The following is a 27,234-nucleotide window of genomic DNA, read 5'->3' on the forward strand; positions in this document are numbered from 1 at the left end:
ATGGTCCTTTCTTTGCTTCTAGGTTCTTTGGGTGATCTGAGAATTAAACTGATGTAAGGCAGATTGCCTGGAAAATCCCATGGACGGAGGAGCCTGGAAGGCTGCAGTCCATGGGATCGCTGAGGGTCGCACACGACTGAGCAACTTCACTTTCACTTTTTACTTTCATGCATTGGAGAAGGAAATGGCAACCCACTCCAGTGTTCTTGCCTGGAGAATCCCAGGGACGGGGGAGCCTGGTGGGTTGCACAGAGTCGGACACGACTGAAGTGACTTAGCAGCAGCAGCAGCAAGGCAGATTAATAGGAGAAAAACAAATGTTATTCTATGTGGATGGGAGCCCCGTGAAGCAGCGGGGGCCCACAATGAAGCAAGGGGCTGAAGCTTCTGTAAGGCCTGGTGGGTGGAGGGGCAGTCAGGATGTGGGGAGGCGGAGGAGGCCTTTCCTAGGAGGGAGAGGAGACCTGGCCTGCTGTGTGGTGTTTCTTGGGTGAAACACTCTTCTGACCCGGGTCCCCCCACCCCCGAAGTATAAACGTAGGCAGTTGAAGGCAAGTTTAGGAGAAGTTCCTGAACCTGCTGGGTTTTGATTGCCTTTAGATCAGAATAGTCCTTGTGCCACAGTGGCATCTTTTGGGGTGAAAAAACCCACTCCCCTTCATTGCCTTGTGTGTTTGGTGATCTCTGAGCTCGCATGCATTGGCTCTAATCTGTGGAAACCCAGGTCCTGCACGGGTCCTGGTGAATGCCCCACTGGGGGTTTTCTCAGCTACCCACCTGTTTGGGGACAGACTGGGGTCTGACATTGTCTCCTTCGTGCCTGACCTAGGGTCTCAGGCTCAGGTTCCCCTACATGTACCCTCAGGGCAACCCTGCCTTCTGCTGGTTTCAGTTCTTTCATTTTTTGTTGATAAATATTTTCTACTGAAACAACTCCTTTTTATTTTCTAGGTTTTCTCTTTTTAAAATTGTTATTCAGTCGCTCAGTAATGTCTGACTCTTTACGACTGCATGGACTGCAGCATGCCAGGCTTCCCTGTCCTTCATGGTCTCCCAGAGTTTGCTCAGACTCATGTCCATTGAGTCAGTGATGCCATCCAACCATCTCATACTCTGTTGGCCTTCTCCTCCTGCCTTCAATCTTTCCCAGCATCAGGGTGTTTTCCAGTGAGTCAGTTCTTCACAAAGTATTGGAGCTTCAGCTTCAGGTGGCCAAAGTATTGGAGCTTCAGCTTCAGCATCAGTCCTTCCAGTGACTATTCAGGACTGATTTCCTTTAGGATTGACTGGTTTGATCTCCTTGCTGTACAAGGGACTCTCAAGAGTCTTCTTGAACACCACAGTCCAAAGCATCAACTCTTTGGTGCTTAGCCTTCTTTATGGTCCAACTCTCACATCTGTACATGACTATTGGAGAAACCATAGCTTTGACATATGGACATTTGTTGGCAAAGTAACATCTCTGCTTTTTAATAAGCTGTCTAGGTTTGTCATGAATTTTCTTCCTAGTGTGGAGTTCATATAATTTTCACACGTCACAAAGTACTCCCAAACATTTAAAAATGTAAAAGTCACCCTTATGTCTCAAGCCACGGGGCAATAGTGGACTCTGGTTTGCTGACTGACGTACTTTTCATTTCCGTTGTAGTTTCACCTCATGTTGTAGATGCAATTCCACTGCACCTGTAACCAACAGAAAACTAAGATCCCTAATTGAAAAATTCTTTGTCCTATCTCTTGGGGTATTTATATTGATAGACTTTATTATTTAAGTGTATCATGAAAGAGTTTGGCCACTTTTTAAAGTCCTTTCAGGCATCAAGGAGAACATTGGGAAATTGTAAATAAGGTTTTCTTTTTCTTAGGCTAGATTAAAGGCTTTCTTATAATATTTTCCTACTACTTTGTTTAATTAAGAGCTGATATTTTAAGTATTACTGGTGGCCAGTTAAATGGAGCTTTTGGATATCGGCCTAAGATTTTTGAACCAAGGAACAAACAAGCAACACCCCTTCCAAAAATCAGTTAGCAGCCTTATTTAGGAAAAGCAAATGTCCTGAATTATGTGTCTTTCCTCATGAGTGGCTTTCTTTCTAGACGCAGCCCTCTCCCCCCACCACGTGTAAGCTGACTGCACTTTAATGTGCAGAACTGGTTGTGCTTCTCTGGCAGGAAGCAGGATTTCAGGGTATCTCGTGACACCTCGGCTCAAGTTTTTGCTGGCGAAGCCGGCAGGAGGATCAACTGTGAGTCGTGTCTCCTCACCCTCCTTATAGGGGGGAGGTACACTCAATTTTAGGTCTTATGACTTGCATAAGGCCACCTACATCCTTTTTTCTTTTTTTTTAATTAGGGAACTAAAAGATCTTAGATGCCACAACTAAGATGTGGTCTTAAATGCCACAATTAAGACCCAGCACAGCCAAATAAATAAATATTTTTAAAAAGAAGCAGCAGCAGCAGCATAAACAGTGTATCTTCCTGACTAGATTGAATTGACTGCTGTTTGGGGAGAATGGACACATGTATATGTGTGGCTGAGTCCCTTTGCTGTCCACGTAATCTTTTTCTAGCAGAGTAGGAAAACGAGTCTCTTAAAACCTCAAGTATTCAAACTCGTAACAGAAAGGGAACTTGACCTTGGAAAACCCTATTAGCAGATGCTTCACTGGTTGGCTTTTGTTCTCGGGCAAATGCTCAATGCTTGGCCTGTGTTAGGGCTCAAGAATTTGAGAGGGTGGTTGTATTTCAAGAAGAAAAACACAGGTCAAATAAACAAAGTTGAAATGTGGACTCAGATTGGGAGTGTTTTGTTTCTCATGACTTGTGTTCAGTTTCATTTCCACGTGGTGACACGCCGGGCTTGCCTCTCAGGACCAGGACCCCAGCCTGGGCCATGGTGACATCTGAGTGACAGCCCCACGTGGGGGCGGAGGGCCAGCTGCCTGGAGCCCTGGCTGAAATCGCCATCTTTGGGTGACCTCTGCTCGTGTCTCAACTGCCATCTCTGTCATGTGGAGATGGTCATTCTGAACTTGAGTCACTGAAAATGGATCTGCTTTTCCACGTGGACATTGATTTAGTAGACCAGCAGAAGTGGTCTCTGAAAACTGGGTGGCTGCCCTGGGCTCTGTTGCCTCGGTAGCTGAACTTCCTATCCCGACAGCTGGGTCTCTGACTCGATTAACTCGCCACCCAGATCTGTGCATTTGCTTCAACATCTTGAACCTGGATTTGATCTGGATTCCTCTGGACTGGTCTGGTTTGAAGCTGCCTTTTAGTTGTCCATGTAGCTTTGGTTAGAATAACTGAGGTTAATAGATCACAGAGTGGCCTCCCATGGCTCCCATCCAAGTCTTGCTACAGTCACTGAAAAATGTATGCAATCTGGGTGTAACCATAAGAATCATGCACAAGACATTCATGGAGAAATTTTTTTTAATTTAATTAATTAACTTTTATTTTTTGCTGTGCTGGGTCTTCGTTGCACCACAGGCTTTTCCCTAGTTGTTGTGAGTGGAGGCTGCTCTCTAGTTGCGGTGTGCGGGCTTCTCATCATGGTGCCTTCTCTTGTTTCGGGCCCTCTAGGTGCACGGGCTCAGTAGTGGTGGTTCCCGGGCTCAAGAGCACAGGCTCAGTAGTTGTGGTGCACGGGCTTAGTTGTCCCATAGCATGTGAGATCTTCCTGCACCAGGGATCCAACCCAAGTCTCCTTCATTGGCGGGCAGATTCTTTATCACTGTGCCACCAGGGAAACCATCGCCGAGAGATTTTTTTCAGCTGTATGAAGGCCAGTAAAGAAGAAATAAGTTAGCGGGCAGGAGCCTGTCTGCAGGGATGTAACCAGGGCGGTGCAGGGCAGTGAGTGACTGGACCTCCCTGGGCTGAGAAGTTCCCAAGTGACCTGAGTGCTGTCGCCAGAAGCTGACTCCAAGGGGCCGTGGGTTCCGTGGGTCGTTGAACCTGACATATCTGTGTGTTCACAGGTCATGCTGTCCCTTGGCTGTCACTAGGACAGTCCAAATGATTGCTTCATGTCACTTATTGACTCTTCCCAAATAGGAATGGTTTCCCCTTCTCTGATTTGTGTAAGTTGTTATTGTTGTTCAGTCACTAAGTCAGGTCCGACTCTTTTCAATCCCATGGACTACAGCATGCCAGGCTACCCTGTCCTTCACCATTTCCTAGAATTTGCTCAAACTCATGCCCATTGAGTAGGTGATGCCATACAACCATCTCATCCTCTGTTGTCCCCTTCTCCTCCTGCCTTCAATCTTTCCCAGGATCAGGGTCTTTTCCAATGAATCAGTTCTTTGTATCAGGTGGCCAAAGTACTGGAGCTTCAGCTTCAGCCTCAGTCCTTCCAGTGAATATTCAGGGTTGATTTCCTTTAGGATTGACTGGTTGGATCTTGCTGCATCAGTTCTTCAGTGCTCAGCCTTCTTTATGGTCTGACTCTCACATATGCTAATTGTATACTTAAAACTGGGGAGAAGCCAGAGTACTTTGACTGTCTCTGGCTGGTAGGGTGAGGAGTGACTGCTCTTGGGTTCAGGGAGTCACCCCGACGTCCCCGTCCTGTGGGCTCCAGGCGTGTGGACACATGTGTTCTCTGGGCGGGAGGGCTGTGAAGGCTCACACAGGATTAAGTAGGGTGTGGACACAGGAATGTGAGTTCTGGTCGCTTCTCCCTGTGAGGTTTCCCTGGGCAGTGGGTCTGGGCACGCAGATCCCCAGGTCTCCTGTGGCACAGATGGAGGGATGGTCTGCCTGCAGAGCACTGGCCTTTATCTACCTCTGGGGAGGTTTTCAGGTTGAGGTGTCCGAGGCACTGGACCGGTCACCCGCGTGAGTAAGTGGTGTGTTGAGGGGTGCAGCCGTCAGCAGACTGGGGACCGGGCCCTGTGCTGTCAAGCAGAAGTCTCAATTCAGTTCACTCAGTTGTGTCCAACTCTGCGACCCCATGGACTGCAGCACGCCAGGCCTCCCAGTCCATCACCATCTCCCGAAGCTTGTTCAAACTCATGTCCATCGAGTTGGTGATGCCATCCAACCATCTCATCCTCTGTCGGCCCCTTCTCCTGCCTTCAATCTTTCCCAGCATCAGGGTTTTTTCCAATGAGTCAGTTCTTCTCTTCAGGTGACTAAAGTATTGGAGCTTCAGCTTACTGGCCAAACTGATCACATGAACCACAGCTTTGTCTAGCTGGATGAAACTATGAGCCATGCCGTGTAGGCCACCCAAGATAGATGGGTCATATTGGAGAGTTCTGACAAAATGTGGTCCTCTGGAGAAGGGAATTGCAAACCACTTCAGTATTCTTGCCTTGAGAACCCCATGAACAGTATGAAAAAGCAGGTCTGGAGCTCCTGTTTTTAATAAAAACCTTGATATTCTGCCTCTCCCCCGCCCACTTCAAAAAATGATAAAAATGAGATGAATGAATGAAAAAAGAGTGTCCACACAGTGTTCCACAGTGTATGGATGTGAGAGTTGGACTGGGAAGAAAGCTGAGCGCCAAAGAATTGATGCTTTTGAACTCTGGTGTTGGAGAAGACCCTTGAGAGTCCCTTGGACTGCAAGGAGATCCAATCAGTCCATCCTAAAGGAGATCAGTCCTGGGTGTTCATTGGAAGGACTGATTCTGAAGCTGAAACTCCAATACTTTGGCCACCTCATGAGAAGAGTTGACTCATTGGAAAAGCCCCTGATGCTGGGAGGGATTGGGGGCAGGAGGAGAAGGGGACGACAGAGGATGAGATGGCTGGATGGCATCACCAACTCGATGGACATGAGTTTGGGTGAACTCCGGGAGTTGGTGATGGACAGGAAGGCCTGAACTGATCTTTTGAGTCCTGGGCGGTGCTCCACTGCCCTCTAGAGGTGAAACTCGTGCACTGCAGTCACCTGACGAGGTGGTAGCGTATGAGGCCCAGAAGCTGGCTGAGCATCTCACCTTTCTCAGGTATTTATGTTTGTTCCCTGCAAAGTTTGATGCAGAAGTTCTAGAATACTCAGTGTAAAATATTGGAACTAGTGGAACTAGTGTTTTGTGTTTTTTTTGGTTAATATACTATAACTCTTCCAAATCATTTCAGTTCAGTTCAGTCGCTCAGTCGTGTCCAACTCTTCGCAACCCCATGAATTACAGCACACCAGGCCTTTCTGTCCATCACCAACTCCCGGAGTTCACTCAAACTCATGTCCATCAAGTCGATGATGCCATCCAGCCATCTCATCCTCTGTCGTCGCCTTCTCCTCCTGCCCCCAATCCCTCCAACATCAGAGTCCTTTCCAATGAGTCAACTCTTCAGATGAGGTGGCCAAAGTATTGGAGTTTCAGCTTTAGCATCAGTCCTTCCAAAGAATACCCAGGACTGATCTCCTTCAGAATGGACTGGTTGGATCTCCTTGCAGTCCAAGGGACTCTCAAGAGTCTTCTCCAACACCACAGTTCAAAAGCATCAATTCTTCGGCACTCAGCTTTCTTCACAGTCCAACTCTCACATCCATACATGACTACTGGAAAAACCATAGCTTTGACTAGATGGACCTTTGTTGGCGAAGTAATGTCTCTGTTTTGAATATGCTATCTAGGTTGGTCATAACTTTCCTTCCAAGGAGTAAGCGTCTTCTAATTTCATGGCTGCAGTCACCATCTGCAGTGATTTTGGAACCCCAAAAAATAAAGTCTGATACTGTTTCCACTGTTTCCCCATCTATTTCCCATGAAGTGATGGGACCAGATGCCATGACCTTAGTTTTCTGAATGTTGAGCTTTAAGCCAACTTTTTCACTCTCCACTTTCACTTTCATCAAGAGGCTTTTGAGTTCCTCTTCACTTTCTGCCATAAGGGTGGTGTCATCTGCATATCTGAGGTTATTGATCTTTCTCCCGGCAATCTTGATTCCAGATTGTGCTTCATCCAGCCCAGAGTTTCTCATGATGTACTCTGCATGTAAGTTAAATAAGCAGGGTGACAATATACAGCCTTGACATACTCCTTTTCCTATTTGGAACCAGTCTGGTGTTCCATGTCCAGTTCTAACTGTTGCTTCCTGACCTGCATACAGGTTTCTCAAGAGGCAGGTCAGGTGGTCTGATATTCCCATCTCTTTCAGAATTTCCCACAGTTTATTGTTATCCACACAGTCAAAGGCTTTGGCATAGTCAATAAAGCAGAACTAGATGTTTTTCTGGAACTCTCTTCCTTTTTCTATGATCCAGCAGATGTTGGCAATGTTATCTCTGGTTCCTCTGCCTTTTCTAAAACCAGCTTGAACATCTGGAAGTTCATGGTTCACGTATTGCTGAAGCCTGTCTTGGAGAATTTTGAGCGTTACTTTACTAGCGTGTGAGATGAGTGCAGTTGTGCGGTAGTTTGAGCATTCTTTGGCATTGGAATGAAAACTGACCGTTTCTAGTCCTGTGGCCACTGCTGAGTTTTCCAAATTTGCTGGGATATTGAGTGCAGCACTTTCACAGCATCATCTTTCAGGATTTGAAATAGCTCAACTGGAATTCCATCACCTCCACTAGCTTTGTTCATAGTGATGTTTTCTAAGGCCCACTTGACTTCACATTCCAGGATGTCTGGCTCTAGGTCAGTGATCACACCATCGTGATTATCTGGGTCATGAAGATCTTTTTTGTACAGTTCTTCTGTGTATTCTTGCCACCTCTTCTTAATATCTTCTGCTTCTGTTAGGTCCATACCATTTCTGTCCTTTATCGAGCCCATCTTTGCATGAAATGTTCCCTTGGTATCTCTAATTTTCTTGAAGAGATCTCTAGTCTTTCCCATTCTGTTGTTTTCCTCTATTTCTTTGCACTTATCTTTTCTTGCTATTCTTTGGAACTCTGCATTCAGATGCTTATATCTTTCCTTTTCTCCTTTGCTTTTTGCTTTTCTTCTTTTCACAGCTATTTGTAAGGCCTTCCCAGACAGCCATTTTGCTTTTTGCATTTTTTTTCCATGGGGGTGGTCTTGCTCCCTGTTTCCTGTGCAATGTCACGAACCTCATTCCATAGTTCATCAGGCACTCTATCTATCAGATCTAGGCCCTTAAATCTATTTCTCACTTCCAGTGTATAATCATAAGGGATTTGATTTAGGTCATACCTGAATGGTCTAGTGGTTTTCCCTACTTTCTTCAATTTCAGTCTGAATTTGGCAATAAGGAGTTCATGATCTGAACCACAGTCAGCTCCCAGTCTTGTTTTTGTTGACTGTATAGAGCTTCTCCATCTTTGGGTGCAAAGAATATAATCAATCTGATTTCAGTGTTGACCATCTTGTGATGTCCATGTGTAGAGTCTTCTCTTGTGTGGTTGAAAGAGGGTGTTTGCTATGACCAGTGCATTCTCTTAGCAAAACTGTATTAGTCTTTGCCCTGTTTCATTCCATATTCCAAGGCCAAATTTGCCTGTTACCCCAGGTGTTTCTTGACTTCCTACTTTTGCATTCCAGTTCCCTATAATGAAAAGGACATCTTTTGGGGGTGTTAGTTCTAAAAGGTCTTGTAGGTCTTCATAGAACCGTTCAACTTCAGCTTCTTCAGTGTTACTGGTTGGGGCATAGACTTGATTACTGTGATATTGAATGGTTTTCCTTGGAAACTAACAGATCATTCTGTCGTTTTTGAGATTGCATCCAAGTACTGCGTTTCAGACTCTTTTCTTGACCATGATGGCTACTCCATTTCTTCTAAGGTATTCCTGCCCACAGTAGTAGATATAATGGTCATCTGAGTTAAATTCACCCATTCCAGTCCATTTTAGTTCGCTGATTCCTAGGATGTCGACGTTCACTCTTGCCATCTCCTGTTTGACCACTTCCAATTTGCCTTGATTCATGGACCTAACATTCCAGGTTCCTATGCAATATTGCTCTTTACAGCATCGGACCTTGCTTCTATCACCAGGCACATCCACAACTGGGTATTGTATATGACAAAAACCTCAGAGATTGTTCTCCTTAAAAAAAAATTTAACCCCAAGTCCTCCTTGGTGTGATGGCTTGTGATGGCTTCTTCACCCAGCTATCTGGTATCAGGAGAGGCCACACCCGCCTAAGGGATCTTGGACTCCTTCTCTTTGCCATGAAGCTGCTTTTGGTTGAAGATAATAAGAAATCTGTATTTCAGCGCATCTTTCTAGTGGGTTTTTTTTTTTTCCCCTCACAGTAACAATAGCAAAAGAGTTTCCCTTCCTCTATTTGTGGCTAAAACAAAAAGTTTAAAATGCACAGCTTTAAGGAAGAAACAGGACAAGGGAGCTGGCTGACCCAAGTGGGCCCCAGCATCCCAGGAACGCCAGCTTCCCAGGGGAGGACAGGACGAGCAGGGACCCCACGGGTGCCTGGGCTCAGGGGTGACCTGCAGACCCTTGACCCAGGCCTGTCCCTCCCAGTCAGTGTTCCCACACTCAGTTGTGCCACAGCCTGGCCTTTCTTGCAGCCCCCAGCCCAGTGACCTGAGACCCAGGCCCTCAGATCACCGGCCATGCTTGAGCCGTCGCCCCATCCCAGGGCCTCCCTGACCTTGGCTGACACCCTCCGCCCCTGAGCGCAAACCCAGCTTGCTGTCAAGAACTCCGACAGCTTAATGATAAACCTGCAGCCTAAAACTATGTAAGAGTGACTGAGTCACTTTCACAGGAATCCAGAGAATGTTCTGGAGCCTGTGTGTGTTTGCTCGTCTGTGTATTTAACATGTCCTGAGTTACAGGCAGGACACACTGCACCGTCTGCCAGGCCGAGATGGGAATGTGGGCCCAGCTCAGGAGTCTTCACCCTGCCTGGTCCATATCTCCAGGCGCCTGCTCTCAGCCCTCTCCCCAGAGGCACTGAACTGAGGCCCAAGAAGCCCTGCTTTCTGCTTCTATGTCCCACAGGCATTGTTGGGGGGCGGGGGAGGAGGTTGTGCCTCGAGGTATTGGAATCTTAGTTCCCTGCTGCTGCTGCTAAGTCACTTCAGTCGTGTCCGACTCTGTGCAACCCCATAGACGGCAGCCCACCAGGCTCCCCTGTCCCTGGGATCCTCCAGGCAGGAACACTGGAGTGGGTTGCCATAACCTGTACCCCTGGCAGTGGTTAAGCTCGGTCTTAAGCACTGAGAAGTCCCCTATCTTAATAACTGTTGTGTCCATTTTGGCAGTATTAAGTACATTCATAGTGTTGTACAACCATCCATCCACACAACTCTTGTCCTCTTGAAAAACTGAAAATTGTCCCCATTGAAGAACGACTCCCCTCCCACAACCCCCATTCTCTCTGTCTCTGTGGATTCTGTCACTACAGGTCCCTCATATAAGTGGAATCACATGGAATCTGTCCCTTTGTGATGGCTTATTTCACTCAGCATCATGTCCTTAAGGTTCATCTGTGGAGTAGCAGGTGTCAGAATCCCCTTCCCTTTTAAGGCTGAGGAACATTACAGTAGCAGCAGCAACATTACATTGTCACTGCGACAAAAGTCTGTGTAGTCAAAGCTATGCTTTTTCAGTAGTCACATACAGATGTGGGAGTTGGACCATAAAGAAAAGTGAGCACCAAAGAATTGATACTTTTGAACAGTGGTGTTGGAGAAGACTCTTGAGAATCTCTTGGACTGCAAGGAGATCAAACCAGTCAATCCTAAAGAAAATCAACACTGAATATTCACTGGGAGGACTGAAGCTGAAGCTCCAATACTCTGGCCACCTGATGCAAAGAACTGACTCATTGGAAAAGACTCTGATACTGGGAAAGATTGAAGGCAGGAGGAGAAGTGGGCAACAGAGGATAAAATGTCGGGCATAAGTTTGAGCAAATTCCAGGAGATGGTGAAGGACAGGGAAGCCTGGCGTGCTGATGTCCACGGGGTCACAAAGAGTCAGACATGACTGAGTGACTGAACAACAGCATTCCATTGTGTACAACAGTATTCCATTCATCTGTCTGTGGACATGGAGTTGTCCCCATCTTTTGACCACTGTGAACAATGCTGCTGTGGAAATGGGGGTACAAATATCTGAGTCTCCACTTTTACCTTCGGGATGTAGGCCTAGAAGTGGGATCGCTGGCTCACGATAGTCTTGTTTTTAATCTTCTGAAAAAGCACCTGATGTTGGCCACATTGGCTGCAGCTGTTAAGTCTGTTATGGCCAGTGGTGCTGGGGTTCATTGCTCCACGTTCTCACCGCACTTGGTTTTTCCTCTGCTCTTTCGCTGCTAAGGGCTGCACTGTGCTCTGCTTCACATTTCCTGCTGATTGGTGAAGCAGACCTCTGACTTTGAGTTGTTTTGAATGCTCATGGCTCACTCTCCACTGCTTTCCAGGAAGGAGATGAAGATGCTGGAGCTGTCGGGGTACCTGAAAGGCGAGCTGGGCGCGGAGGAGCAGCTGTCACTCATCAGCGGCTGCTCTGACCTGCGGGAGGCAGTAGAGGGCGCCCTGCACGTGCAGGTGAGTGGGGACACCCGCCCACCCTGCTGGCAGGGCCTGTCCCCGGGGTCCTTGGGTCAAAGGCAGGGGAAGGCGTGGGGATCGTGAGCCCGCAGGTACGGATGGCGTTCACGTGACCAGAAACACTGTCTGCCAACCCCCTCCCACCCCCTTCCCCCACTACCCCTTCCCCAGGATGGAGTTCTCTCTTGGGGGGTTAGAATGTTGAGCAAAAAGAAGGTCTTCTGGACAGCTAACACTTTCCTATTTTTATCTAACTGGATGAGAGACTATGTTGTTGTTTGTTCTGAGATATAAGAGATCACCCAAGAGAAACCCTTTAGTGTCTTGCAACGTTTGCATTTACTTTTTCCAACGACTTCACTCAGAGAATCAGGCCGTCCCCACCGCTGAGGACACTCCAGGCCCAGTGGACTGGTGGCAGCTCGGTGCCCACACAGGCTTCAGTCCGCCAGGGTCTGAACACAGCTACCGCCCCATGAAGACCAGGTGTCTCCCGGCTTCCAAAACATGACACTTAAGCTGCCCGGGGTTGACAGGGCCTTGCTCCTGAGCCCCTCCTCACCCCATGTCCCGCCACTGCTGGTGTCTCGTCTGGTCTGTGACGCTGGTTGAGCTGAGAACTGGGAGCAAACCAGGCCTGAACGGGGCTTCTGGTGCAGAGGCCTCAGGCCTGACTCTCCTTCAGTCCACACAGTAGAATTCCTCCTCTCTTCCCGCTCTTTCTACCACATCCTGTGTTCCGTGCAGTGAAGGGCCCAGGGTGGACGCCAACCCGGCCCTGAGCTCTGAGCCCCTCGTCCTGGCCCGCTGAGGCCTCCATTCCTGTTCTCGGTGGTTGTGGTCACCTCAGTTCAGTTCAGTTCAGTCGCTCAGTCGTGTCCGACTCTTTGCAACCCTATGAATCGCAGCGCGCCAGGCCTCCCTGTCCATCACCAACTCCCGGAGTTCACTCAGACTCATGTCCATCGAATCAGTGATGCCATCCAGCCATCTCATCCTCTGTCATCCCCTTCTCCTCCTGCCCCCAATCCCTCCCAGCATCAGAGTCTTTTCCAATGAGTCAACTCTTCACATGAGGTGGCCAAAGTACTGGAGTTTCAGCTTTAGCATCATTCCTTCCAAAGAAATCCCAGGGCTGATCTCCTTCAGAATGGACTGGTTGGATCTCCTTGCAGTCCAAGGGACTCTCAAGAGTCTTCTCCAATACCACAGTTCAAAAGCATCAATTCTTTGGCGCTCAGCTTTCTTCACAGTCCAACTCTCACATCCATACGTGACCCTTATTCCAGGCCAGGCTCCATTGCTTCCAATGAGAACAGTCGGAAACCCCTTTGGGGATCAATTTGATACATGATATTTATATGATGGAAGTGAATGCTTACAATGAAGTGTATGATGTGACCTGACAGGTGAGCATGTGACGTGTCACCACATGTTTCCCAGAACAGTGGTATCCACTTGGGTCTGTCTCCACTAGAGTGACTTGGCTTCTTTTCTGAACAGTTTTCAGTGCCCTTTGCTTTTTCCTCTGAGACATTTGCTGTACTTTGTAATCTGTTTGTGATGATGGCGGGAAAGTTTCATCTCCAGCCTCAAGTACTAATTTTCAAGCCTTCTGTTGTTTCTTTTCTTCCCTGCAGTGATATGGTATGATCCACGCGGTAACTGGCAGTGTTATTTTTCTAAAGCGATCTTTGTGTGTGTTTGTGTTAGTCTCTCAGTTGTGTCCAACTCTCGTTGACTCCAAAGGACTGCAGCCTACCAGGCTCTTCCATCCGTGGAATTCTCCAGGCAAGAACACCCGAGTGGGTTGCTATTTCCTTCTCCAAAAGCAGTCTTTATGAGGCTTATTATAAATTTTCCAGCACTAGCCATTGCAAGGGAAGCCCTGTGGCTTAGTGGTAAAGAATCCACCTGCCAATGCAGCAGACGTGGGTCAGAATCCTGGGTCAGGATGATTTCCTCCTTCCCCCAGGAGGAAATGGCAACCCACTCCAGTATTCTTGCCTGGAGAATTCCCTGGACAGAGGAGCCTGGATAGAGTCGAAAAGAGTGGGATATGACTAAGCAATTGGGCATGAACACATGCAGCTCTTGCAAAGTCATGCCCCAGGAATAATTAACATGTCTGTGTTAAATTTCTTCCTCTCCTGATCCCATTAAAAAAAAAAAAAAAAAGATTCTGGGTCTTCCCTGGTGGTCCAGTGGTTGGGACTCAGTGCTTCCATGGCCTGGAGCCCAGGTTTGATCCCTGGTCTGGGAACTAAGATAACAAATGCCACATGGAAAAAAAAAAAAAGACCTTGAACCTAAAGAATCAAGGCTCAGGGCTGCATTTACTCTCCAGGGCCCTCACAGCACCTCCAGTCTTAGTGCTCAGAGACCTCCTGCTAGCCGCCTCCTCTGAGCGACTCTGTATGGCTTCCTCTTTCCCGTTTAAGGACAGATTCTCATCGTAGAAAAATTCACCTAGGCTTTTTGGAGACTTTTTTTGTTTATAAAAAGAAAATGATCGTTACTTTAGGGAATTGCCCAAAGGCAGGAGGAGAGCATGTGAATTAACACAAACACTTCTTTAATCACAAACCTTCCAGTAGTGCGAGTTACTGAGCCCCGGGAATCACCGCCCTAGAAATGTGAGTGTTCGATTTGTCTTCCACCCAAGTCCCAGTGGGCAGGCACCTGGGTCAGAAGGTTTCCTCTGCTGAAACGTGGGAGGGAGTGAGAATGGAACCTGAATTTCTAGCACTTAGTGCAATTTTGAAATCAAATCTGGCCTGGCAAGAAAATCTAGCGTGCTGGAGAAATAAGTGTATTCTGAAAAGTTTCTAAAGCATTGACTGTTGCAAAGCATTAAGAGTCATTAGCTATGACACAGAGGCTTTATTTCATCTCTGCAACTTTTTACCTAAGATCCAGGTAGTTAGCTGGTAGGAGCCATGGGAATTTTGGTCATGGAATTGTGAGCTCTAAATGGACTTTCCTTATAGTCAGCACAGACAACTCAGATGTGTTTTTCCATGTCAATGTGAGAATTTGCATCTGAACCTTTACCTCTAAAACTGGGAAAATGCTTAGTCATTTTGGTAAGGACTTTGAAATTGTTAGTAATTACAGGAAGCAGTGTTCGTAATAAATACTATGGTTTAAAATTTATACATTTGCAGGGTCGGCCTTTTTTGGTCTTCTTCCACTGAGACTCAGAGTGATCTTCCTTTTGGTGGGAGTCGGGGGAGAAGTGGGACAGTAGCACTGAGTGTGCCCAGGAGTGCATGTTGAATCCTGAATTTCATTTTTCCTTTTCCATGTGTGTATTAATTTGTAAAATTGGATTATTATTCACATATAATAAAAGCTGGCAGTTTTAATGTTCAGGTCTGTGTGCTCCAACAAATGCATGTGGTCATGTCACCGCCCTCCCCAGCTTCAGAGCATTTCTGCCACCCCACAGAGTCCCCTCCTCCCACTTTTCGGTCTGGCCCGGGCCCGAAGCCACTGGTCTGGTTTTGTCCCTGCAGCTTTGCCTTTTCTGTAATGTGGTACAATGTGGACTCACCAGGACTGCACGTGCTTTGTTAGATTTACACATAAACGTGTCCTGATTTAGATGCTACCATAAATAGTACCTTCACAAATTTCAGCTTCTGCTTGTTCATTGCTAGCACATAGTAATAGAGTTAAAAGTGGGTTGTTTGATTTATTTAAATTGGGAGGGTTTTCCATATATCTTTGTTGTTGATTTTGAGTTTAAATCTGTTCTAGTCTCAAAACATACTTGACGTTATTTCAATTCTTTTATTTTGTTGAGGCATGTTTTATAACTCAGAATATAGTCTATTTTGATGAATATTCCACGTGCAGTTGAGAGAAATACATTTCGGAGTGAACTGTAATATGTAAATATGGGTAAAGTTGCTGGATAGTATTATCCAGTCTTTGCCATCCTAATGGATTTTCTGTTACTTCTCAAAAAAATATTTCTAAGAGGTATAAATGAACAATCATAGAGATAAATGAAATGAAATGATAAGAAATGCTCCATCTATAAGCCAGCTGAAAAGCAGGGTGGGGAAAAACACAAAACAAACAGAACAAATGGAAAAGAACAAGCAAGACAGTTGATTTTAATCCAACCCTATCAATAATTACAATAATTACACTAAATGTAATGGGCCAAAACATGCTAATTAAAAGGGTCTGTCAGAGGGGACAGAAGTTCAATACCCAACTATATGCCTGGTTTGAACTGAGAAATGAATCCACAATTATAGATGTCAATACTTTTCTCTCATTGATGGAGAGAAGAACAAATATCACGTATTAGGACATATATCTGGAATTTAGAAAAATGTACGATTTGCAGGGCAGGAATAGAGACATAGACATAAAGAACAGACTTTGGACACAGCAGAGAAGGAGAAGGTCAAATGAATTGAGAGAGTAGCATTGGTACATTTACGTTCAGTTCAGTTCAGTTGCTCAGTCGTGTCCGACTCTTTGCAACCCCATGAATCGCAGCACGCCAGGCCTCCCTGTCCATCATCAACTCCCGGAGTTCACTCAGACTCACGTCCGTTGAGTCAGTGATGCCATCCAGCCATCTCATCCTCTGTCATCCTCTTCTCCTCCTGCCCCCAATCTCTCCCAGCATCAGGGTCTTTTCCAGTGAGTCAACTCTTCGGTGAGGAGGTCAAAGTACTGGAGTTTCAGCTTTTAGCATCATTCCTTCCAAAGAAATCCCAGGGCTGATCTCCTTCAGAATGGACTGGTTGGATCTCCTTGCAGTCCAAGGGACTCTCAAGAGTCTTCTCCAACACCACAGTTCAAAAGCATCAATTCTTCGGCGCTCAGCCTTCTTCACAGTCCAACTCTCACATCCATACACGACCACTGGAAAAACCACAGCTTTGACTAGACGGACCTTTGTTGGCAAAGTAATGTCTCTGCTTTTCAATATGCTATCTAGATTGGTCATAACTTTTCTTCCAAGGAGTAAGTGTCTTTTAATTTCATGGCTGCAGTCACCATCTGCAGTGATTTTGGAGCCCAGAAAAATAAAGTCTGACACTGTTTCTGTAAAATAGCTAGTTAGTGGGAAGTTGCTATATAACACAGGGAGCTCAACACAGATCTCTGTGACCATCTAGAGGGGTAGGATGGGGTTAGGGGGTAGAGGGGAAGTTCAAGAGGGAGGGGACACATATTATACTTATGGCTGATTCACCTTGTATGGCAGAAGCCAATACACTATTGTAAAACAATTATCCTCCAATTAAAAAATATTATAAATTTTTTTAAAAATAAGGCTTTATACATAGTATTTTGGCCTCTGAAAGTCTGTGTTCTAATAAAGCCTAGTCTAAAGTGTGTGTGTGCTCAGTCGTGTCCAACTCTGCGACCACATGGACTGTAGCCCACCAGGCTCCTCTATCCAAGGGATTTTCTGGTCAAGAATACTGGAGTGGGTCGCATCTTCCTTCTCCATTACTCTAATATATGGTCCACAAATTTAAAAAATAAATAAAGGCCAGATAGTAAACGTTTCAGGCTTTGAGAGCTGAGTACAGCCTCTTTTATATTTTACAGCCCTTCAGAAGTCTAAAAGCCGTTCTTGGCTGGGGGCCGTAGACTGGCCTGGATCCCAGCCTGCTGGCCCTGCTCCAGTTTGTTGAGGTGCTTTCCTCCCCACGACTTAGGGAAAGGAGTCCTCCATTAGCGCGTCTAGCCTGTGGGCCTTTCCGGGCTCTTCCTGGGGGCGCGTCTCCACATCAGTTTCCGGGTCTGCGTTTGCCGCGCGCTCTCTTGCTCCCCCTGGCGTCCGTGTGCTGCAACTGCAGGATCGCCGAGCGGGACTGAGTCCCATCCACGTGGGGTCAGGGAGAGGGAAACCAGCACCTCGCACCCCGGAGGCAGGCTCGTGGACGTGCAGCTCCTCCCAGGGAGAGGCTGTGGGCTGGGCTTTCCCTCCTGGCCCTGGCAGGGCTGGCTTAGGGGAGGCGCTCGTGGATGACACCCACCTTCACGCACTCATTCTTGTCTGTGCGACCGCCTGGCCCCGCCACCTCCTGGGCTGTGGCCCCAGGTGAGCCCGTCTGTCCATGTCCATCTCCTGCTTTCTCTGCAAGGCCCCTGCGCAGGTGGGATTCGGTCAGTCAAAATCAACGTGATCATTCTCAGTGTTTTTACAAATGACACCTGGTTGATGATCACTGTGTATCATTCTTCTGTATTTTGAGTTGTGTTTTTAAGGTCAGGTTCATTGAAAATGGCGGAGAAGGCAATGGCACCCCACTCCAGTACTCTTGCCTGGAAAATCCCATGGATGGACCACCCTGGTAGGCTGCAGTCCATGGGGTCACTAAGAGTTGGACTCGACTGAGAGATTTCGCTTTAACTTTCATTTTCATGCATTGGAGGAGGAAATGGCAACCCACTCCAGTGTTCTTGCCTGGAGAATCCCAGGGACGGGGGAGCCTGGTGGGCTGCCATCTATGCTGGTCGCACAGAGTCACACACACGACTGAAGCGACTTAGCAGTAGCAGTCATTGAAAATGGAACCTCGAGGTTTACACCCCTGTCTGGCCCTTGGTGGCTTGTTGCTGGTCTTGTGAATTCCCCTCACCCTTGTAAGTGTGGCCAATTAAGACGGAGGATTTCAGGATCACCAGTGTGGGGTACATTGATCTCCAGTGTGGGGTACATTGATCTTTAAGATGCTTATTAAATTGATAAATGAAAACAGGTATTTCACTAGCCAAATTTGTAGCAACGAACATGTCCTTGTCCCAACACTGACATTTGTAATTTGGTTCTAAAGTTACTATGAAACTGAATGAGCAACCCTGCTGCTGCTGCTGCTAAGTCGCTTCAGTTGTGTCCGACTCTGTGCGACCCCATGGACTGCAGCCTACCAGGCTCCTCCGTCCATGGGATTTTCCAGGCAAGAGTACTGGAGTGGGGTGCCATTGCCTTCTCCATGAGCAATCCTACTTCTCCCTAAACTTTACAAAATAGAAGCTCAGATCTCTCTTTAAAAAAAAGCACAGTACCACTCTTTTGGAAAGAAGGGGTGACATTGTAACAAATCCTGGAATGGTGACAAAACATTGATTGTATATAATATAAATATAGATAGAAATCTAGATATCTCTGTGTATCTAAACCTTTCTTCCTATAGTTAGGAACTTAACTATCCCTTATGCCTTAGGAGTTGCAGGTTGCTAAATTAATGCTCAAAGTCAAAATAAGCAAGTGTCTAATATAAACATTTTTATTTTATGAAATCTATTAATGGAACGTATAGATACCAACCAAGGAAATTATTTTTAATCTTATTATTCAGTTGAAAACGTGGTAAGTCCATTTAAAAGTAGCCATGGCATGCATATTTAGTGCTTGAGATGTGAGAGTGGGACCATAAAGAAGGCTTAGTGCGTAGAAACTGATGTTTTTGAACTGTGCTGTTGAAGAAGACTTTTGAGAGTTCCCTGGACTGCAAGGAAATGAAAACCAGTCAATCCTAAAGGAAATTAACCCTGAATATTCAGTGAAGGACTGTTGCTGAGGCTCCAATACTCTGACCACCTGATGGGAAGAGCCAACTCATTAGAAAAGACCCTGATACTGGAAAGGATTGAAGGCAAAAGGAGAAGCGGGCGGCAAAGGATGAGATGGTTAGATAGCATAACTGACTCAATGGACATAAGTTTGAGCAAGCTCCAGGGGATGGTAAAGGACAGGGAAGGCTAGCGTGCTGCAGTCCATAGGGTTGCAAAGATTCGGACATGACTTAGCAACTGAACAACAACAATAAATAGTAAATACTTTCGCAATTGTAATATTATTTTCCCTTTTTGCTCTTGGTGGTGGGTGGTCATTGTTTACCAAGAACCTTAGGTATCATACAGCCCATCATGAAGTCCTGCCTTTTTAAGAGATATATTTTAAGGCATATGAAGAATCTGGGAATTTAATATTAATAAAAACCACCCGGGGCAAAACTCCATGCTAGTGAAAGTTCGAGGGCCCTGTGTCCCGCAGCGAGAGCCATGGAGGCCTGGGGTGGTGTTTGTTTTCCCGCCAGCTCTCTGGCTCTGGCTGTTCCTGGTGGCACAGGCACCCGGGGTTCAGATCTGCTTGCTCTGAGCCACCCTGATGTTTATTTTCATTTGAAAGTCAATATTCCAAGACTTGCTGCCTAGCTTATCTGTTTGAACAATTAGGGGAAAACACAGGGAGGTTTCTTTCAAGTTGGTGACTGTCCCCTTTTAGGATTGGGTTCAGACCAGCTGCCCAGAGGAGAGCTGCCTGCCTGACACATGGAAGCCTGGTCACCAGCACAGCCCTGACGGATGGTGTGTGTCGGGCATGGAGGCGTTCCTGGAGGAGGCACTTTCACACTAACTTAGAACCCTTTAAGGACCACCTTGTTCTAGATGGTGCTCTTGCTCTTTCCTGAAGTGACCCTCGGAAGGCTCGGTTTGGCTCTGGCAATGTGTCACCAGTGACAGTTACTTACGTGAGTGGGGTTCCACACAGTGATCCTGCATAAAGCCAGCTGTTAACAGCTGAAAGTGCCAGAAAATATGAAACACATGTTGTCCTTGCCTTAAAACTCCAACTGGTTTCTGTCCTGAAACAGAATGGCTCTCCGAAGCGGTGGTTGAGATCCAGCTGCTGTTCCTTATAGATTCAGGGCCCACACCCACACTTTCCTGGGTGTAGGCTGATGTTTTTATTAACTGTCTGCTGCCTCCCTAACCTCTAAGGAGGGAATCCCCTTCTTTAGAGATGAAGAGTTGGAAATGGATGTCCTTTATTAAGAGCATTGTGGTACAACGGAATTACCCTGTTACTTAGACCCAGTTAACCTGATACGTTTGGGGTACTTTCCTGAGATATTATTCCTGAAATGTTAGAATAGGTGAGAGTCATTGTTTTAAAAATGAGAAATGAGAAACAAGTGTCTTGAGTCCTGCCACCCTCACAAAAGACCTGTTTTTCTTTTTATTTATTTATTTGGCTGTGTTGGGTCTTAACTGCGGCACTCGGGACTTTCTTTGCGGCTCACAGACCCCCTAGTCGCGGCTCACAGACCCCCTAGTCGCGGCGCAGGGACCCTCCCTAGTTGTGACTCACAGACCCCCAGTCGCGGCACACCGACCCCCAAGTTGCGGCTCATGGACCCCTGGTTGTGGCTCACGGTCCCCCAGTCGTGGCTCACGGACCCCCTAGTGATGGCGCAGGAACCCCTAGTTTAGGCGCACGGATCCGATAATTGAGTCGCGTGGACCCCCTAGTTGCAGCCCTTGGGCTTAGTTGCCCCTCGGCATGTGGGATCTTAATTCCCCGACCAGGGATCAAAGCCACATCCCCTGCATTGCAAGGCCAATTCTTAGCCACTGCGTCTCCAGGGGAATCCCATGGTACTGATTTTGGTAATGTATTTTCTAGCCTATTTGGGGTAGATTTTTTTCACCACTGGCCTAAAGAAGACACAGAATATGGCAAACGCTATGGTCAGTCGTTGCCAACAGCGTAAAGCTGCAGCTGCCTTGGTGTCTCCCTGGTGCGTTTTCTCTCGCATCCTTCGTCCGACCATTCAGCTGGGACCAAGTGCGTGTGTCCTAGAGGCGTGAGAGCTGTGCCTGGGGACAAAGGACGATTCTGGCTGGAAAGGACTCTCTGGAGGGAAAGCCCATTTTGTGTAATATTCTGGGGCCTGACTCTCATGCAGGGGAGAGGAGGAGAAGGTGCTCGAAGTCTCCTGGCTGGGTGAGATGGTTTGGGGCATGGAGTGTACCCCTGTCTGCTCGAGTTGTCACCTGTCCTTGGTCAAGAAAAGGATGGGAAAGGCTGGCACCCTGGCAAGGCCACAGGGCACTTCTGCCTGTGAGAAGCTTACACCTTCCTTGGGAAGTAAGTGGGACTGGAAGTAAATTGAACACACAGCTCAGAGCGGGGAGGGATGAGGGGAGGGTGTGAACGACCTTGAGGACAAGCAGCTTCTGCACGAGGAGGAGGGAGTCTTCCTATATGTCCTTCTTGAGTAAAATGAAGCACTGTGTGTCTTAAGGAAACTTCTGCTGCAGTGACCAGAAAGTTGTAGAATGGGAGTCCATCTGTGGGGTGATCTGATTTTTCGGGGAGAAATGCTGGGAAAAGACACAAGTGTCTTGGAGGTGGAGTTTTGTGAGGTTTGTCCTTTTACTTGGCCATATTTTCTAGATTTTCCGCAATGAACGTGTATTACTTCTGTGGTAAAAAGCACACGGATCCCCTGGCAGGTGCTCTGGGAGCAGCTGAGTCTGTGGTGGTCAAGACCTGGACTTGGGAGACAGACAGATGCGGGGTCCACGGCCCGGCGCATCTCTCCCTCGTTACACAAGTTTCAGTGTGTTCTCAGCTTGTAGGAAACAGCGGTCTCTTTTCTAAAACATGGGTCATACACAAAATGATTATCCTGAGAATTAAATGAAAAGGTGTACAAAGCACATACCACATACCAGCTGCTGTTGAAATGCTCAGGAAATACCAGAGTTTCTTATGCCAACAGCTTAAGTTTTTTTATACCTAAGTTTGAGCTGCGCAGTTTTGGCTTTCTTTCTGGTTATGAAGTATGCGTGAATGTACGTTTCCTGCAAGTATTAGAAGAATCATGTCTATGGCTTTGTGTGCTCAGTTGCTCAGTCGTGTCTGACTCTTTGTGACCCCCATGGACTGAAGCCCTCCAGGCTTCTCTGGTGGAGCCAGAGGAATGTCTGTGGAATTCTCCAGCCAAGAATACTCGAGTGGGTTGCCGTTTCCTCCTCCAGGGGATCTTCCTGACTCAGGGATCAAACCCACGTGTCCAGCGTCTCCTGAACTGGCAGCCTGTTGCTTTCAGTTCAGTTCAGTCACTCAGTCGTGTCCGACTCTTTGCGACCCCATGAATCGCAGCACACCAGGCCTCCCTGTCCATCACCAACTCCTGGAGTTTACCCAAACTCATGTCCATCGAATCGGTGATGCCATCCAGCCATCTCATCCTCTCTCGTCCCCTTCTCCTCCTTCCCCCAATCCCTCCCAGCATCAGGGTCTTTTCCAGTGAGTCAACTCTTTGCATGAGGTGTTGGTAGCTCCTCTGGGAGCTTTCCCAGGCCCAGGTGGGCTGCCCAACCAGAGCTTGTTCAGCCTCCTGCGCACTGAGAACCTTGGCATGGGGCGGTGGCTGGGCCTCCCCAGAGCCGGCCGGTGACACCTGCCAGGCCTGCCGAGAGGGAAACAAGCGCTTAGTTATTATGTTAAATGGCCTGTGTGAGTACGTGATGCATCTCAGCTCCTGCAGCTGCCAGGAAAAGGTTCCCACGTCTTCCTGGGAGGCCTGGCTGGGCCCCAGGACCCTCTGTGGTGCTCAGACGTGTCAGGGTTGATCTCGTTGCTGGTTTCCGGCAGCAGATGTGGTCATTGCTTGCTGTGTGGGTGCTAGAAGGGCATCCTAGATGCCCTAGACAGAGACCGTGTCTGTACCCTGATTCTCCAGACGTTTCCTGGTACCTCACTCACCCCCGTCACCTCCCGCCCCCAGGCTGCTCCTTGCCATCAGCACCTGATCCTGCTCCTTTGGACAGTTTGGGGTCCTGCTTTTGTTCTCTTTGCTTTAGATTCTGTTTAGTGGGCTGTTCTAAGCAGTATCCTCTCCACCCCCACCACCCCCCATGCAGTCACCCCCTGCTGCCCACAGGGTTGGGGTGGTTCACAGACCCTGCTTCCTGCTTCCCTCCCCTCCCAGCACCCTGAGCTCTTGTTTCTTTAATAGTTTTGTTTGTTTGTTCTTTTAATGTGGTCCCCATCACATTTATTTTTGTTAAAAAAATTTTTTTTTTTTTTTTTGCTATATTGCATAGCATTTGGAATCTTAGTTCCCTGACCAGAAATCAAACCTGTGCCCCTGCCTTGGAAGTGAGAAGTCTTATCCACTGGACTGTGAGGGAAGTCCCTGTTTCTTTAATAGTTTCTTTTTTTTTTTTTAAGAGTGACATTCAACACATATTTTTAGTGTCTTTGAGAGATCCACACTGTGATTTTGGGCTGTAACTTCTGACAGAATGGATGCTGGTGGCTCCTTGGTTAACAGGTGTCCTTGGGCCCAGAACTGTCTGCCCTGTGTGGTCGTGGTCGCCACAGGGCCATCAAGACTTGAGCACTAGACAGGTGCTGCAAACTGACACAGGTGTAAAATCCCCACTGGATTTCAGTGACTTACTAAGGAAAGAAGAAAATAATGTAAAATATCTCAATAGTTTTTAACACTGATTACATATTAAATTGACAATATTAGAAAGATGCTAACAATAACCCTGTGTACGAGACAGCAAAAGAGACACTGATGTATAGAACAGTCTTATGGACTCTGTTGCAGAGGGAGAGGGTGGGAAGATTTGGGAGAATGGCATTGAAACATGTATAATATCATGTATGAAATGAGTTGCCAGTCCAGGTTCGATGCACGATACTGGATGCTTGGGACTAGTGTACTGGGACGACCCAGAAGGATGGTATGGGGAGGGAGGAGGGAGGAGGGTTCAGGATGGGGAACACATGTATACCTGTGGCAGATTCATTTTGATATTTGGCAAAACTAATACAATTTGTAAAGTTTAAAAATAAAATAAAAATTTTAAAAAAAAGACAATATTTGGGTATATTGAGTTGTTGTTTTTTAGTTGCTCAGTCGTGTCCGACTCTCTGCGACACCATGGACCGCAGCACACCAGGCGTCCCTGTCCATCACCAACTCCCAGAGTTTATTCAGACTCATGTCCGTTGAGTCAGTGATGCCATCCAGCCATCTCATCCTCTGTCACCTCCTTCTCCTGCATCTTTCCCAGCATCAGGGTCTTTTCCAATGAGTTGGCTCTTTGCATCAGGTGGTCAAAGTATTGGAGCTTTGGTTTCAGCATCAGTCCTTCCAATGAATAAAATGACAATATTTTGATATATTGAGTTAAATAAAATTTATTGGTATAACTAAGTTTATCTGTTTCTTCCTGCTTTCTTAATGTGGCTACTAGAAAACAGCATTGCGTATGTGACTCATGTTGTGTTTCATTGGGTGGCTGGTCTAGAGCATGAAGTCTCCTTGGCCTTGCTTTATCAGTTAATTGTGGTCCCTGCTGTTCCCCTGGGCAGGGCCTGCCCTTTTGGTTACTGTTTAAAGGGAAATAACCGCTTGTTTGGAGAAGGCAATGGCACCCCACTCCAGGACTCTTGCCTGGAAAATCCCATCTGGTGGGCTGCAGTCCATGGGGTTGCAAAGAGTCAGACACGACTGAGCGACTTCACTTTCACTTTTCACTTTCATGCATTGGAGAAGGAAACGGAACCCACTCCAGTGTTCTTGCCTGGAGAATCCCAGGGACAGGGGAGCCTGGTGGGCTGCCATCTAAGGGGTCACAAAGAGTTGGACACGACTGAAGCACCTTAGCAGTAGCAGCAGCAACCACTTGTTTTACTCACCTCTGCACATTTGATCAAGCCTCTGCCTGGAGCCGTGCACTGTGATTCTGATAGCACGTTTGTCTTCAGACGTGGGAATATTCTGAGTGAATTATCTGTAAATGTACTGTATGACACCATATCGACAATGCTGTTGATTGTAATATGTCTTCCAATGTGAGAAACACTAAGGAAAACAAATGCATCTTAGAAGGTGACCCACAATATTCTCTAACCCTTGACCTATTTGGTGTTTTGAGTTTCTTCCTTTAGTTAATTTGTAAATGATAAATCAAAATGTTTTGTAATGTTTTGCAAAGACCTTTAGAATTACGGACTTCATGTCAGTGAAGTGGAGGAGTCTGGCTTTGGAGGGGGGCTCCTTACCCAGACTCTCTGCCTCAGCCCCCTCCACTGTAAAATGAGGCGATCATGGAGCTGCTCCATTGTCATGAGAGCTGAGTGGGCATCTGTGAATTAAACAAGCTCCTTTATATCAGCACCCAAGCAGCGCCTGGCTCAGAAGAAGTCGGCAAAGTGGGCTCACCCTTCAGCCCCTCAGTATCCCCATTTATGACCAGGGAACCAAACTGACCAAGGGTAAACATGCAGTCAGTGGTAGGTCAGTGTTTATCTTCTCATATCAGATTGGGTTTCTGAGCCAGAAGTGAATGTAAGATTTCTGGCTCAGTGATGCATTTTCCCTCACGATCCTGGAATTGGATGAATGTTGCATCTCATGTGAACTCTTTCCCACATCAGCAATTCTCAGAGTTAGAGAGACTGGGCAGGTGGGCTCTCAGACCCAGGAAGGACACCTGGAATTGCCCGAATCTTCGGATTTTTCACATTAAGCAAGTTAGAAGTTGGAATTTTTATTTCTGATTTTAAAATCTTGGTTCAGGTTTTCTTTTTTTCTTTTTAATATTTATTTTATTACTTATTTGACCACACCAGGTCTCAGTTGTAGCACGTGGGATCTTTTAGCTGTGGCATGCAAACTCAGTTGTGACATGTGGGATCTAGTTCCCTGACCAGGGATCCAACCCAGACACTCTGCACTGGGAATGTGGAGTCTTTCCTAATCACATTGTGACCGTGTGTGACCTCTGACCACAATCTGGTATATTAATTCTGTTTGACACTCCTGTTCCCTTTGAGAACCTTCATGAGTATTTTCTTCTTTACCACTTTTGTTTTACTTCCTTCAGAGACGTTTCTCTCAGGCTGGTAGACATGTATAAAACCCTGTTGTTTCAATGGTGACTTAGCGAGTGTTAGAGTTTTATATCCAGTCTTCATTATAAAACACATTTTGGGTAGGAGGAGGAGGTCTAACAAAGGCTTAACATAGATGTAAAAATACTTAACAGAATATTAGCAAATCAGATCTAAAAATATACATCAGTTCAGTTCAGTCACTCAGTCGTGTCCGACTTTTTGCAACCCCATGAATCGCAGCATGCCAGGCCTCCCTGTCCATCACCAACTCCCGGAGTTCACCCAGACTCACGTCCATTGAGTCAGTGATGCCATCCAGCCATCTCATCCTCTGTCGTCCCCTATCGAAGTTATACAAGGCTGGTTCAATACTTGAAAACAAATTAATGTAAACCATTACAATGCACTGCTGTTATTTTTGCTTTGGATGTTCACTTATATTTTAGAGCAATTGAAAACAAAACATTTATTTTATCTTCATTTACTCCATTTCCAGTGTTCTTCATTTCTTTATATAGATCTAGTTTTCTCTCTGGTTAGTTTTTTTTCCTTCTGCCTGCAGACTTTCCCTTAAAATTTATTCCTATTCTTAGATTCACAGGTTGGCTTGGAATGAATTCCTAACCTTACTGTTTTTCTCGGAAAAGTTTTTGTTTCTTCATTTTTGAAAGATGTTTTTACTGACTGTAGAACTGTGAGTTGACAGGTATTTTTTCTTTTAGCACTTAAAAATGTCACTCCATTACTTTCCATCTTCTATGATCTCTCAAAAAGTCTTAATTTCGTTCTTGTATATATTATGTGATTCTTTCTCTGACTGCCTTCAGTATTTCTTTGTCTGCTTTACTCAGCAGTTTGAACATAACATACCTCTTTATCCCCAAATCCACAACCATGTGTGTGGATTTGGGGGTAAAGAAGGGTATTTATCTTGCATTGTGTTCTCTCAGCTTCATGCTTGTGTAATTTGGGATTTTCTTTAGTTTTGGATATTCTCAGCCATTATTTCCTGGAATGTTGTCTTCTGCCCCATTCCCTGACCCTAGAAATGTTTGGATTTCAGTCACACATGTGATAGATCATT

The 27,234-nt window shown here is 46.5% G+C and overlaps 1 protein-coding gene across 1 annotated transcript in view; it reads left to right on the plus strand.

Moving 5' to 3' along the window:
* Positions 1–27,234, plus strand: part of CRYL1 (crystallin lambda 1) — a 56,442-nt gene that overhangs the window by 6,492 nt on the left and 22,716 nt on the right. The window contains exon 3 of the mRNA XM_027557619.1: positions 11,323–11,449. Coding sequence (XP_027413420.1) covers positions 11,323–11,449 — 127 coding nt within the window. The remainder of the gene's footprint in view (positions 1–11,322; positions 11,450–27,234) is intronic.

Source organism: Bos indicus x Bos taurus, chromosome 12 (genome assembly GCF_003369695.1).
Source record: "Bos indicus x Bos taurus breed Angus x Brahman F1 hybrid chromosome 12, Bos_hybrid_MaternalHap_v2.0, whole genome shotgun sequence".
Classification (NCBI taxonomy): domain Eukaryota; kingdom Metazoa; phylum Chordata; class Mammalia; order Artiodactyla; family Bovidae; genus Bos; species Bos indicus x Bos taurus.